General features: G+C 41.6%; 1 protein-coding gene across 3 annotated transcripts in view; it reads right to left on the reverse strand.

Moving 5' to 3' along the window:
* Window positions 1–2,546: 2,546 nt before the first annotated feature.
* The window catches only part of RNF41 (ring finger protein 41), a 46,965-nt gene continuing 33,726 nt past the window's right edge, over window positions 2,547–15,785 (reverse strand). For all 3 annotated transcript variants that reach the window (XM_068267633.1, XM_068267632.1, XM_068267635.1), the window contains exons 3-6: window positions 9,916–10,187; window positions 7,642–7,777; window positions 6,212–6,315; window positions 2,547–2,917 (exon numbers count right to left, since the gene is read on the reverse strand). In XM_068267633.1, the coding sequence (XP_068123734.1) occupies window positions 2,566–2,917; window positions 6,212–6,315; window positions 7,642–7,777; window positions 9,916–10,187 (864 nt within the window). In that variant the 3' untranslated portion in view covers window positions 2,547–2,565. The remainder of the gene's footprint in view (window positions 2,918–6,211; window positions 6,316–7,641; window positions 7,778–9,915; window positions 10,188–15,785) is intronic.

The following is a 15,785-nucleotide window of genomic DNA, read 5'->3' on the forward strand; positions in this document are numbered from 1 at the left end:
TGATCTACATATGCTTGTTCAGGGTCTATGGCTAATAAAGTATTAGAGAGGCAGGGGAATCAGCAGGATAGCCAGGTAACTGGTATTGCTTAAAAGGAAGTATATATAGCAGCCTCCATATCCCTCTCGCTACAGTTGTCTTTAAGTCTGCGTGTAGCTTTACGAGGTGCGCTGGGAGTAAGTGCCGTAATGGCAGAATAAGGGGAGCAGGGGAGACTGACAAATATTTGCAATATCCCCATCTATAACAGGTGTTCATGGCTTTCAAAATATAGTTCTGCTGGCTATGGTATGAGTTAGGACTGCAAAAAGTAACACTCTGTTCCAAGAAGTATAGGGAGACATTTATAGCCTCAAGGCAGGCAGTGGCTATTTGACAAAAAAAGAAAAATCTGTAAATGGTTATTTTGTTTAAATTTTTAGCTGGAATGTTTGTTCCACCCGCTAAAGTTATGGCTTCACAAGATTATTCATTACTGATGTCACTGCCGTAGGTAAGAAGAACCCATGCACGATTACCTATTGCTTTGTGTATATTTCCAGTACTGGTGTATAAATCGATTATCTTCCGCACTGTACAAATAGCAGCATAATGCACACACAAGAATTTTTATATACACAACTGCTTCTCACTGAAGTCTTAATAAATATAAATGCTACCCACTATCTGAATAAATATTGTTACTAATCTCCAATGTTTGGCAGCCTTCAAAAGAACGCTCCCTAAAAGGATTAAGAAAACAGATCCTCTACCAGGCGTTTGATGTCTGCATGAAAATTAGGCCTTTGCTTTCTGCAAGGAAACTGGCATGAACCAGCATGTGGTAATGCCGCAGCGTATAATACTGTGGGCATTTTATATGAACCATCTTGGCACAAAGTACGCATAATTGGAAAATCTGTGGAAGCGAGGGAGATTCAGCAAACATCACACGAGAATAATTTCTTACCCATTGTACATTATATATGATGCATTGCTTTAGGATGAGGATGAGCTATAAAATGGTAAATTGAGGTAACACACAGGAAAACATACTTTATGTTTTATGTATTTTAAAATGGACAACATAACCGTACATACAGAGATCAAAGGGGGAAAAAAAATACAAAAAATACTGGAGCAAACACACATTAAACATGAAAACAAAAACCACATATAAAGCTTTTTGCAAGATCAATGAGCAAATAAACAAGGACAGGCGGCTGTAGAACACAAAGAAGCAGCGTCCTATAAGATCTTCAAGTTTTGTCAATGCAAGAAAAAAAAGAAGCACCAGTAAGGTGGAAACATCTTGCTCAAGAGGCTTTACATGCAAAAATCCAGAACAATTCCTAAACTTCCCTGTTCAGCTCTAGTGTTGTCAATTGTAATATGGGTGAGGGGGAAAAAAAAAAAAAAAAAAAAAAAAAAGATACAAAATACTGATATTTCTCCATTTTTCACAAAGCAACTCTGAAGTTCTTTTGCCACATACAGAATATGCCCCAGGTTTAACAAGAAAAAACACACAAACAAAAAAACACAATGAAAATAAAGGTTTAGAAAAAAAATATATTCATGAGGAGGGTTTTGTATCGTATGAATCCTGCACATAAGCCCCATATAGAATGTCATAGGAAAGAAAAACACTTGTTTGATGCACAGATATATCACAAAATAAAGGATGGATGGGGGGGGGGGGGGGGGGGGGGGTTAAATTGGTTTCCATGCTGCTCAAACAAATGCATGATCCCTGGCATAGAACAAAAAGAAAATGTATGGAACAAACGTGAAGCTCACAACATATTTCAACAGACCTCCAAAGCTTCTACACTACCCCACATTCATTCAATGAAGACTGAATACATCATGTATGGAAGTATGCCGTGAAGCACAGGTACTTCATAAAACAAAATATTTGGACTGGAGTGTGATGGCTGCATTATCTGCTGCATATGTCTAGTTTATGGGGATAACAGCCACATCAAAACATAAATCAACATTTCACGTTAGTGCTAAATAAGAGGGATTAAAAAAATATCTACTTTTTCTTCTAGCCTTGCACAAAATATCCCTGCCAGATCCACGTCATGGTGGCTCTGCACGAGTCCAGGTTCAAGTCGTAGATACCAGTGAATTTGAGTGTGCCTTGGCACCCCTGACTTACAAATGCCCTTAATTCTCTCGCAATGCCCCTTCTTTGTAGTGTCTCGTTGTTGAAACCGTCTTCTCTAGTTTTCGCCAGCTTGTTGAAGTTTGTATTCCCTCTGATGGGCCAATAATTGCAAATCCAGCAAAAACGAAGCAAAGGGAAGGAAATGAACATGACCTTGGGATGAGTTTCTCTGTGCTGGTAGCTTGGCCTTCGTGCAATATGGGGACACTAAAAGCTAGACAGTGTTATTTTTCACAAAAATCAACAATGGCAAGTCATCACCCATCACTCAACTAGTAGGCACCAGCGGCAAGAGTGGGGTCTGGAGACTAGGTTTTAAATGTTAGCTCAGGTACAGCACCTGGCCTTGTAGAAGGATGAAGCACATGGAGAAGCAAAAAGGAGTGTACATTGTTTTGTCTGTGTGCATTTATATTTCCTCAACACCGTGAGCAAAGATCATAACCAGGCCTGGCTCCAGCACCATGTCCTCTCCCATGTGTTGGTTCTCACAGGCCATTACAACTACAGCCTGCTTCCCAGGAATCCGCTTAGCCACATAATTCTCATAGTATCTCCGATTCATCTGTCTCGTCTCGAGTGTAGCCAGGCCCTGCGGCCAGTTGCGTTCATGGGCATTCTCTATTAGCTCATTCACTATAGATGCTGGACAGCCACTTTCTACTAGTGATCGTTTGATGACAGCCTGTAACACGGCATCTGGTGTAGAGATCATTCCTCCCCAGCGTGTCACACGAGCAGGTTGTAAAGAGTTTACCCATCTGTGATAGAGAAAAAAAATTACAATATAAGTAAATCTCCTGAGCCTCAAATAATTTTCAGTTATTATAGTGGTCATACATGGTCTAATACATGCTAACAATAGGACAGACTGAGGAACAGATGCAACAATCTGATCATGCTGGGAGTATTTAACCCCCGTTAGTAACCCCGAGCCTGAATCGTGGTAGCAGCCAGGAGGTCTGTGCAGAGTATAGCGATTAGCGGGCATTTCAACTCACTTCCCCTGGGAACCAGACGCCACCAACCATTCTCCTTTCTGTCCTGAGGCTCTGCATCCCTTTGGCGAGATCTCAGTTTGTCGTAATGACGACAGACTGCAATCTCACTACAGAGTTACAGCACCACCTGAAGGGGGGGGGGGGAATTGTAAGCACAGGGCTGCTGCATATTTTTCTCTGCAGTATCCCCCCCGGTTTTAAGGTCTACAAGCGTGCAAAAATGTTGCAGCACCTTTAGACTTTTAAATATGGAAATAATCATACTGCAAGGGAGGGTAAAGGGAATCTGTAGGCAAATAAAACAAAAATACACCAGACACTTGCCTAAGGAGAGCCTTCCCATTCCAGCACCAGCTCCCCCTGCTCAAATCTCCCGCTGCGGGTGGAAATCCCCAAAGGATATTTATAAGTGAACCACCCCATAAAATGTGGAACAGATCCCCACTTTGTATTCACATCTCCAACACATGAAATGTTGTTCTTATATCAGCAATCATGCAAGAGAGATAATTTACCAGAACCTCTACACTGGGTATTTTTACAAGTAGCATTGTGGGTCTATGGCAGTGCTGGGCATGGGTGTAATACGCTGGCAATTCCCGATGGCGTGTCATGTGACGCCCTGTTGCCATAGAGACGTGACACTGGCAGCAGTGATCAGGTGAGTGTTAACCTTCGCTTATCGCCCACTTGCAACTCTGCAGGGAAAATATTTTATGAATGCAGCCCAGGCTGCGTAACCTTTGCCCAGGCCTGGTCTACAGGAACTCCTAATCACTACTACATTTAGTCTCCATTCATTGTCCCATTGCCACACACCTACATGAAACATATCTGCTAATGTATTGCCACTAAAAACAATAGTCTGCATAGTCTGTGTTGGCCTTTCTTCTGCACATTCCATTACCATGTGTGCAACTTTACTCAGGGATTAGAGTACAATCTGAAGCTGGCATTAATGAGCTAGAAATTACATGAACACAAGTAGATTTGGGGCTGTATACCATCCAGATTCTGTGTTATCAACTTGACAAAAGGGGATCCAGAGTTGTCCAAAAACAGTTGGTGTGACTATGGATTACTGAACGATTTGATTGACACATTTGTAATGCCATCACTATGCGGCCTACTGTCTTACCTTTTCCCCCCCTTACACAAAAAAAACAAAAAGCAAACCAGACAACCTCTATTAGCTTGTGATGTGCCCAAGAGATTTACTGTTCTTTATGCGAGATCTACGCTCATTCCTTTGTGCTATTTGAATGCATTTAATAAATGTAATTTATTATTTGTAGGTTCTTTAAGGAATAAAAACATTTTACCATTCAATGTTTAACATTAAATATTAAGCGTTGGTTTAACCAGTTTCATCCTGCATACAGTATATTCACGTAGTTGCAAGTGGCTCCTGAAAGCCACCCGGTGTGAATATAAGTTGCTTTCATTTAATGAGCACAGTGCGCGTGCTAGCATGCACCTGGGCTCATTAGCCCCACTCCCCCCTAACTACACTATACTGGCATCCCTTCCCGGGGCTCAGATCCCCCGGTCTCCTGTAATAACCCCCCTCCATGCTGCGATCGGGCAGCATGGAGGATTACAATGTAACAATCTTTACCTGACTTTGTTCCTGCGGTGATCGTGATCCTCTCTCTGCAGTCCCGCTGTCAGCCTCACTATGCTGAATGAATCGGGTCCCGGCTTGATGACGTCATCAAGCCAGGACCCGATCTCTTCAGCATAGTGAGGCAGACCGTGGTAGTGCAGGGAGAAGATCGCGATCGCCGGTGGAACAAGGTCAGGTGAGCGATTGTTACTAGTAATGCTTCACTGCGCCCAACTCTGCAAGGGGGGGGGGGATTAACAGGCACGCTGGCTTACTGGAGGTGGGGTAGGGGGGTTACAGAGGCACATGTCGGGCTGGGGAGGGGTGCAGAGGCACATCTGGCCAACTATGGGGGAGGGGGATATAAAGGAGCACATCTGGCTAACTAGGGGGTGTGGAGGATTAAAAAGTCCCACATCAATTGAAGAAAGATCCAAAGACACAAAATGGATAAAAAGCACCTTTATTTCCAAATATTATATTGTCGCCATGCATTGTACTAAGATCATACTTTAAACAAACAGGAAAAATTGGCAAATAAAATGTGTGGGTAACGGGTTTAATCTACAGTGGCACTTATTTTTAAACTATAATGGCTGAAAACTGAGAAATAATTTTTTCATTTTTCCCCCTTACCTTTAAAATTCATACAAAATTAAATAATTCTTAGCAAAAAGTACCACCCAAAGAAAGCCTAACTGGTGGCGAAAAAAAACAAAGTTATAGATCATTTATGTGTGATAAGTAGTGATAAAGTTACTGGCTAATGAATGGGAGGAGTGTGAAATGTAGAAAACTGCTCTGGTTTTTAAGGGGTAAAACCCCAGGGTAGTGAAGTGGTTAATGTATACACTTACATCTTTGGTGTTCCTGTAACAAGTACATCATAGCTGTAATAGATTACAAGGGAAGGAGGCGCCCAAGGGATGTATGCGAGTCCTCAATTACAAGGTAGTATATATGACAATTTGATCGGGTAAGTAGAGAATACTCTTACCTGTAGTAAAGGTAGAAGACCTTTACTACAGGTAAGAGTATTCTCTACTTACCCGATCAAATTGTCATATATACTACCTAGTAATTGAGGACTCACATACATCCCTTGGGCGCCTCCTTCCCTTGTAATCTACTACTCGTGACCCTAGCAATTCTGCCAGGGGCTGCGCCTCTACATTTCCGTAGGACGCGTTTTTCTAGGAGCAGCGACCAATAAAGGCCGAGTGGAGACGGTCCTTCTCCACATGCACTAAAGGTGGTTGCTCTATTTTGGCAACCCACACTTGTGAGTATATTACCTATCATTTATATATTGACCATCTTGATTGACGATAATACACGATATTGGGCTCCTGGTGTCCCTGTGTTTTTTGTCGCCTTCTACTAGCATATCATAGCTGTAAGTTCGTTTTTTTTACATAAAATGCAAACGTCAAAATTACCATACTTACTCAAGGATTTCATTGTACTCTATAGTCTCCTCCAGATTCTGTAGATTAGGGTTGGCACTACGGATTGCTCTCATATATGCCTTTAATAGCTGGATGTCTCGTTTCTGTTAGAAAGGAAGCCCACATATAGTACTATGAACTTCATGTTCCCATTTATACATAACCATAATAAGCAAATCATCATAACTGCAGCAACACAAAGAATGTAAGCTAGATCTATATTAAGCTCAATGTATATTAGTCTTTATTGAAATGTAATAAGTATGAGCATTGACATACTGAAGATAGTTTTGCGGGTCGTTTTTGTTTTTTTAAAAAGCCTCCATTAACTTACATTAAAATTCCAGTAAAATCGTGACACAATTGCAATGATCGTGATTTTAATTGGTCAATGGAGGCATTTAAAAAACAAAAACAAACAAACAAAAAAAAAAACAAAAAAACAGTAAATGACCCGCAAAACGCTCTCCGGTGTGTCAGGGCCCTATAACACGCTTCGTTTCAGGCAGCCACCAGCCTACTGAATGCAAAGCAATTAGGGGCGGACTCCAAATGCAGCAGTCATGTCTCATATGTTCAACTGTGACTGGGGTCTGTATGTATTCCTATGAGTACAGCTCTGGTTGCCACCTTTTTATGCTTTTTGGATTGTGCTCTGAAGCATGCAAGGTGCTTACCCCAGAGGCTTTCCCCTACCAAGGCAAGTACCCATTTGCACATTTATTTGTAAGTATACTTAAAGTGAAGATTCCCCTTTATAATTAAACAGTTTGAGGTGTTCATAACAGTTTTGGAAGCACTTATGATCCCTGTGGCCTACTGTAAACTTGCAGGTCCACCATTCCACTGTTTTTTCTTACTTCCATACACCAAGAAGAGGCCACAGTTGTAAACAAGCAATATATATATATATATATATATATATATATATATATATATATATATATATATATATATATATATATATATATATATATATATATATATATATACACACACATATACACATACACACACACACACGGAATCTTTTGTCCATGTTTTGGTCCCTCCCCATCATTCTGCACTGCTTACTTGAGCCGCTGTACCACTTGGAAAGCCGGCTGACTCGATTGTACTCCTGTAGACGGAAACATTTGGCTCAGTAGCAATTTTTACGAATTGTGCAGGCTGCTCCTGGCCATGGAATTGTGATCAAGGAGGTGAATGGCTTGGAACTGCATATGAAGCTTCTGGAGGGGTACAGTGACTGAGGAGTGCAGCGCAGAATGATGACGGAGGAGCAAGAGAACTACAGGAGACTAGGAGCAGCCCAAGGGAAGTTATACTGGTTAAAGTTCTTCACTTTACATTTTCTTTAAAAGAACTTAAAAAGCTTTTACAAAAAGGTCTCATTTCAAATCTTACAGAATAAAAGGAGTGTGCAATACCTGTTCAGACAGCTGATGTTTGTTCTCTGCAGAGGCCTTCTCCAGCTCGCCAATACGAGTCTGCTGCTGCTGAACTACAGAGCGGAGGTGCTTTATACAGTTGTGGTTTGGTAGTTCATCTTTGGGCATTTCTAGGCTGATAGACAATTAAATACATATTGTATGTTAGTCAAAGACTTCGGCTACATACACACTTGAGATTAAAAAAAAAAAAAAAAGTCTTTGGAAAAGGCAAGATCAGAGAACAGTTTTACCCCATTCCATGTAGTATGAGAGCCATACTCTACACAGTCTATTCTATTGAGCTAAACTCCCCATCAGATAAATATCTTTGCAAGATGCTGCACACAAAGATGCTACACATATGCAACAGATCAGTATCTGCAAAAGATCAGTTCCTGAAAAAGATCCGTTCTTGCAAAATGCATTCATAGTCGGATATCTGCAGATCCTCATACACACCTTGTTTAACAGACATTCATCTGCATATCTGACAATCATCTGCAGATCTGAAGATCCATCCTGGTGGATCTGAATTGGTATCTGGTACAAGTATATAGCTAAGTTTTTATGACCTACTGTGACTTTAATAAAAGCATGCATGCTCCAAGTGCAAGACTAGAAAGCTAAAGCCAAAGTACTACAATCAGACAAATTATATTTTTAAGAGAATAAATAAGGTAGTATTCATTCTTTTTCCTTCAGATTTCCTCAAATAAAAACCTATATAGTCATAGGGATATAGATTTTAGTCCCTTTTCTAAAAAATACTATGACTGACTCTCTCTCAGTAACAGTATCTGAATCCCAGACCCACAGTAAGCATGCGAATGAGGTGTCCCAGCTCAAGTAAGATTTCGCTGGCTGCATCCTTGTTGCTAGTGTGTGTCATGCACAAAGCACTGAAGCCAAACACATGACTGTGACAAACTAGTAACTGGACATTTTTAATGGACAAAGATGGCAGTACACATATTCAATGCATTACAGGTTTTATTTGATGCAGTCCACTTCAGGACCACAGGCCTTACACCCCCCCCTCCCCCCCCCCCAAAGACTAGGCCATTTTTCGCAAAAATGGCAACTGCAGCTTTAAGGGCTCGCTGCAGGGCCGCTCAACTCAGAACACAAGTGATCCCCCCCCCCTTTTCTCTCCACCAACAGAGCTCTCTGTTGGTGGGGTCAGATCACCCCCGCATATTTATGAATATTTAATTTTTTTGTTATTTATGTATTCCCCCTCCCTCCACCAGCCGATCACTTCCCTGCTTCTAGAGGGGACAGCCGTGTCATGTGGCTGTCCCTAGTACAGCGCTGCACAGTCTACGGCAATCGCCGCCAAACAGTCTCCGAGCGGCGATTGCCGCTTGGAGACTGAAGGCGGAGCTCCGCCTACCAAGCGGAGATGCGCGCAATCTCCTGCAAAAGCCAGCCCCAGGACTTTTACGACCGATCAGCGTTAGGCGGTCCTGGGGCTGCCGCTGCGGTCACGCCCATCGGCGTGAAGTGGTCCTAAGCTAGTTAAACAGATCTTGGGACTAAAATGGTCAATGTGGTAATTTAGGCAAAAAATAAATAAAAGTAAATATTTAAAAAAAAATAATCGGTTTAGTTAAATCAGCTGTCATAACAAGAAGTGGGTGGAACTTCAGCAATGTAGACCAAGTTTTGGCTGGAATTCCCCTTTCCAGGGCAAGTAATGCTCATTTGCCGGATAAGTAATGTAATGAGTTTGAAGAAGTGCAGATTTCTATTATTAATAGTCAAACCTCTTCCTGTTCATAACTTGAGTGATGGGCTATAAAAAGTACCCAGGGTTTACTACATACTGTACAACTGTTATATGTAAATGTATGCATCATATTACACAGATGTGCATTAGCAAAATAGCAAGGTGATAAAAATAGATTTTAAAAAAGTGAAAAGTTACTTTGGAGCGTTTGAAAAGTAAGCTTTCGGCTAGTAAGCCTTCGTCGGACTTTAGTTCCCCCAAGTCCAATGACGTTGAATTTTATTTACTTGTAAGTTAACCAATAAATGGAATCATCCTGATTCAAAACATTGCTTTAACTGCTAAGTATTTGTTTTTTTTTCTTAAAGTATATACAGTACACAAAACCTTATAGCCATTCTCCAATGCAAATTAATGTACGGTAGGTAACAGATTTTATATTTACCTCCAAGTTGGCCAATAAATGGTTTCATCCTGATTCAAAAGTTCTTGCTTTTACTAATGGCTAACACGGTACAACGCTCAGACAAAGCAGAACTTACCCACATCCCTGCTCACATGTTACGGGTCGCTTTGGATTATGTTCACAGTCGTTTAGGTGAGACATGAGGTTGTCAAGTCGCACAATGGTGGTACAGCCAAAAACTGCGTTATCACATGTAATCTGCAACTTGGAGAGCATATTCCGCATGATGCGGGGAACTGGACGGAGATGGGCTACGGTTACAACACTGCGATCCACGGGACAGGTCTGTTGCTGTGAGAACCACTGTGTGATACAGGCATTGCAAAAGGCGTGTTCACAATGAGGAGCCTAGAAACAAAAAACAAAAACAGTTTTCAATGTATTTTTTGCTTTTCTTTTTGTAAATGGGATAACTTTACTTGTAACTATGCCTTTAGGCTGCTTTCACAGTAAGACGTTACAGGCGCACGTTAGTGCAGCCTGTAACGCAGCTCACCGCACAGTAATGAAAAATCAATGGGCTGTTCACAGTGCCCACATTGCGTTACATTGTAACGCAGCAGGTTTAAATAAAGTGCTGCATGCTGTGCGTTATACGCGGCTAAGCTGCGTTAGACTGTTTGCACATGCTCAGTATTGTTGGAGGAGGAGGTCTCCCCTCCCCTCCTCCTCCGCGGCCAGCCACATGGCTAATTAATATTCACTGCACTCAGTGACGTGCAGTGTTTACTTCCTGGAGCGGCCGCTCAGTGCAGCGATTGGCCGGCGGGACCATGTGATGCGGATCACACGGTCTCCGCATGCATAGCGTCCTCGTCCACCACCACCACCAGGCATTGCGTTAGGGGCACGTTATGCGACCTATAACATCCCCTAAAACGCAACGTCTAGGTGGGAAAGAAGCCTTAAAGAATTTGAAGTAAATCTGCATGGCGTTCTGAAATTAGTTACAATGTATTTGTGAAATACCATTTTAGAAGTCACTTTTCTTGATCTCATGGGTAAAATTAACGTTTTGTACTTCTGGGACAGCACACCTGTCTTGCTTCATCAGCTGTGCCAGGTCTAGCCTGTGTGGCTAAAACAGATTTGATGCAAGCAAAAAGGTAAAGATGATCAGCACTTGCCAATTCTTAAAAAGCAGAATATTTATTCACAAAAAAGAATGAATAAAAATAGCCATGACATCCGGACTCCCAGAAAGTAACTATAGCTCTTGGTAGTAAGTATAGCTCTTAGCTGCATACAATGGCATGAGGACTTGCTCCAGAATAGGTTACGCCCTCCATTGCAGCCTAATTCTAGTCACAACGGACTGTCGCCGTTTCAAACCGATAAACCGCTCTTTGTAAAGTGAAAGCATGTCACTATTGCCTGCCTAAACCCTATTTATACCCCTTCCCCCTAAGCTATAGCCAATCGCTACAGAGGTGGACCTGATGGGGAACTGGAAGCAAACTCCAAAACATCCAATCACATACCTGGATAGGCAAATTTGAAAAACCGTTAACTGGGAGTGTGTAAAACGCCATGTCCACCAATCACAATCCAAAACGTCATATTCATGCGTAAAAACGGTCGCATTAGACGCGTAAAAAAAAACGTTGCATAATTATCACGCAAGATGCATGAGCGTCATGCGTAAAAATTTACGCATCACTTACACATATGTACGCATGGATAAATTCAATTCCATCTAGTGGCCACATAGGAGAATGCACCGCAAAAATACAACTCTGCTTTGCCATAAACTCATCAATACCAATAGACACATGGGTCCTAAAAATACCGGACATCCATAAATACCGCCACATTTAGGTTGAGAGGGAAAGCAAAGCAGAATAGAAGATCCAGGTATTGTTCACCAGATGTGGAGTACTCCCATCCTATCATCCTAAAAATTAAAAAGAATTTTTAATGAAAACACTTTATAAAAAGAGGGATAAAGGGGTTAATTAAAAACAAAATGACAAAAATAAATAGTGAAAAAATATAGAATGGGCTGCAATGTGGCGATCAACCTTTACATTAATCAATAAAGTCAGATTACAGGTAACAGGTCATATCCCCGGTTTAGACCCCGGGGATGTAAAGTCCCCAACTGTCTGATCCACCATGCTTCAGCCTTGAGGAGTAATTTTAAATGATCCCCACCTCTCCTTGGTCTATGAATCTGCTGTAATACTTGAAAATGTAATGAAGCCACCCCATGTGACCTTTCAGTGAAATGGGCAGAAACTGCCTGTTCCATTCTTTTTTTCTAATCGCGGATTTGTGGGCAGAGATCCTATCTTTCACCCTCTGAGTGGTTTGGCCCACATAAAATAGCCCACATGGGCACTTTATACAATATACTACAAATCTAAAGTTGCTGTCAAAAAAACCTTTCAGTGGGAAATTTCTTCCACTCAGCGGGTGCCGGACAGAGTCACCACCCAAAACATTTCCGCACTGGACAGAATCCCTACAGGGGAAAGTTCCCCTCCTTCTCGTGCCTACATTGTCAACTGAAGGACCCAAATCTGACCTTACTAACTTGTCCCTAAGCGAGGGTGCCCGTCTGAAGGTGAACAAAAGGGTTAAATTAACAACAGCTCCCGAAAGTCAACCATTACATTCCAGTGTGCTGAAAACCAGTGCATCAGAATTCATAAGCATTTAATAACTTAGAAAACATCTAAATCTGAGGAGGTTCTGAAAGGCAAACAAGGGTTACCAGTGGCTCACTTGGGGAGTGGTAAATATTTTATATACAGTACAGACAATTCCCATCACATTTGAATAATAAAACTGATCTCACTCCTGATCTGTTATTTTTGTTTTAAAGTAAACTGAGCACCTGGGTGCTCCTAAGATGAGCAAACACATCAAACAATCCTCCCCATAAGAGAAGCGCCTAAATTGTGTGGGTTTTTGGTGAGATCAATTGATCAGATTTCTGATGAAAGGTGATGGAGATCAAATGTATATACAGTGGAGCCTTTGTTTACAAGCATAATTTGTTCAAGAAGCATGCTGGTAATACAAAGCACTGGTATAGCAAAGCAATTTTCCCCATTAGAATTCAAGGAAACTCAGATGATTTGTTCCAAAATCCAAAAACCTTTGAGAAAAATCCAACGAACTGTATAAATTATAAATACATAGAGTTAAATTTACCTACACCTTACCTTTAAAAATAAATTGTGTCTGGTGGAGAGGATGAGGGTTATTTTGTAGGAGGACTTACACGAATACTAACAGAAAGATTGCTGTTACCTCATCCCAATAGTTTTCTTTTTGTGCGACTAAAAACGTATCCATTGACCGTTGCTTTGGCCTCCTTTTGAGGATGTAATGAAAATGTGACATTGTACAATCACTACATTTGGATTATGCACAATCCTGCTACATCAGAGAGAACCATCAGCTCAGCAGTGATGATGTGATGCCAGTATGTCCATCAAGCCATCAAGATGTTTCATGCTTATCAAGACTGCAAAGCACTTGCAAGGAAAGTTCCGAGCAGTCCAAGGTTTTAAGCCCCATCTACACGATACGATTCTTTATACGATTCGATTACGATTCTACAGTGTTCTCCCCAGAGCATATTAGCTGGGCGCGCCGCCCGGGTAAGATTGGCAGCCGCCCAGGTAAAATTCAGCCACCCGTGTGACATAATTAGCCAGGCATCCGTACACCAGAGACCCGATTCCGCCGTTTTATTACATGCATGCGGATAGGTCCCGGGTTGCTGAAGACTCTCTTTCCAGCCTTCTCTTCAATCAGCCAGTCAGCGTGTTTACTCCTTGGTGCCTCCCACCAGCCAGTAATAACAAAGAGGAAACGTGTGCTCCCCGCCCCTCACAAGTCCGTCTAGCCAGCAGCAGCAGCTATCGTCACACCAGGGAGGAGAGATTATCCTTGCTCCTCACACAGAACGCACGGGCAGAGTGCAGGGCAGCGTGACGTTACACAGTGACAGCTCAGTCACTTCTACCAGTCCCTCCAGCACGCCCGTACTCCAGAGGACCTCTAATGAACTCTTTAAACTTCACAAGGCATCCAGGTAATTAGCTTCCAGCAACAGAAAAACAAACAAGTAGCACACGGACTAGAGTATACCACTTCTGAGTAATTCAAAGAGAGGTCACTAAAGGAATGTGGCACCTCAATGGGGAGAAGTGTGTATCCATGCAAAGTCATGAATGTCAAAAAAAAGTGCCAACTTATCACTGTTCAATAAAAGTGACAGTCTCATAATAATACCTTAAAGGACATTTGCACTCTGGGGTAGAGATTAGATCTACTTAGCTAGGGCTTCTTCCAGCCCCTAGCAGTCTTATCTGGTCCCTTTCTGTGGTTTTGCTGCCCTTCAGGCTGCTGCTGTCCCCTCCAAATGATCCCCAACTACAGCTGGTTGCATGCAAAGCCTCATCTGTGCACCTCTGTCGCTCATGTAGTCTGGAGAATTCTGCGTTTGTGTAGTTAATAGCGATAACATGCAATTCGCAGTGTTCGTTTCCCACTATTATACTGTTTTTTTTTCCCCGAACTGCAATCATCAGGCGACCGTGCTCTGTTTCCGGCAGCTATACAGCACAATCACAGGTAGTGGAAATTGTAGATTCCGTGATCACAGCGCGATTGCAATCGCGTTTCCTAGTGGAAAAGGGCGCTTACTTCTCCACCCGGCTACCTTTTCATGCCACCCGGCTGAAAAAAAATTTCTGGGGAGAACACTGTTCTATTTACGATCCGATTAAATCCAACATGTCCGATCGGGATTCGATTCAATTCGATTTGCCATTGTTTTGCAATGGCAAAGTTGGATTTAATCGGATCGTAAATAGAATCGTAATCAAATCGTATAAAGAATCATATCGTTTAGATTGGGCTTAACTGTATATGGTCTACCAATTGCCACTCCCCAATATCTGATAGGTGAGCTATCACACTGTCCTGTCCGATTGTACCACTGTTAACCCTTGTGTGCCTTTCAGAACCGCATAGTAATCCAGTGTTTGTTCGTTTATCTTTTCAGAACCTCCTCAGACTTGAAATTAGGGGGGGGGGGGGGGGGGGGGGACTACTAGTGTTCTGAATCATCATATAGCATCAGCATATCGTTTTGAGCAATGCTGCTGCTAATTTAATCATTTTCAATTCATATAGTATATTCGTATAGTCTAATTTGCTACCTCCATGACAAAACAGTCAAGTCACATAACAATATCACACTTTTCTCCTGGCAGACTCAACACTGTTTGAACCCTACATCAGACATCTCTTATCACAGAATGCGAGGAAGAGAACTTGTGACATAATCACACTGCAATGTGTAAGGCATTTTTTGTCGTTTTTCCACCATGAAAACGAAAAAGACTAAAACTGCATAAATGCTGGGCGAATAAAAACAAACAAAAAAAAAAACAAAAACAAACAAACCACACACACCTCTTTGAGTCGATGGAAAAATTCTTACTAACAGTTCAATATCCAGGGTATAGGCTCACTATAAATAAAAGGAATAATCCACTCTTTTTTTATATGTTGTAAAATAGAAAGTGCATCTTTGAAAATACAAGCTTAGATTTTTTTTCTCTGCTTTGTGTTCTTCCACTGTTGACAAAAGAAATAAACATGCCAATTTTCAAAGCATTTGTGATTATAACAATTTTCTGGGAGAACGGGGTTTTTTTCTTTTTACATAAATGCAAGGGTGCAAGTAATGGCTATGCCTGTATATCCTATACATATACACACACAGGCCTAACCAGGCCATGCAAATAGGGGATGTGATTTTACAAAGACAATCCAACATTACTTGATTTTCATCATATCCAATACCTGCACGTTTCACTAGACATTTTACCTGTATATTTTTACAGCAGATAACCGTGAGAAAAACAGTGCCGCAGCAGTAAAGCTCATGCAGAGGAGTATTATGCTCAATTACTGAGGGTC

This window comes from Hyperolius riggenbachi, chromosome 2 (genome assembly GCF_040937935.1).
Source record: "Hyperolius riggenbachi isolate aHypRig1 chromosome 2, aHypRig1.pri, whole genome shotgun sequence".
Taxonomy (NCBI): domain Eukaryota; kingdom Metazoa; phylum Chordata; class Amphibia; order Anura; family Hyperoliidae; genus Hyperolius; species Hyperolius riggenbachi.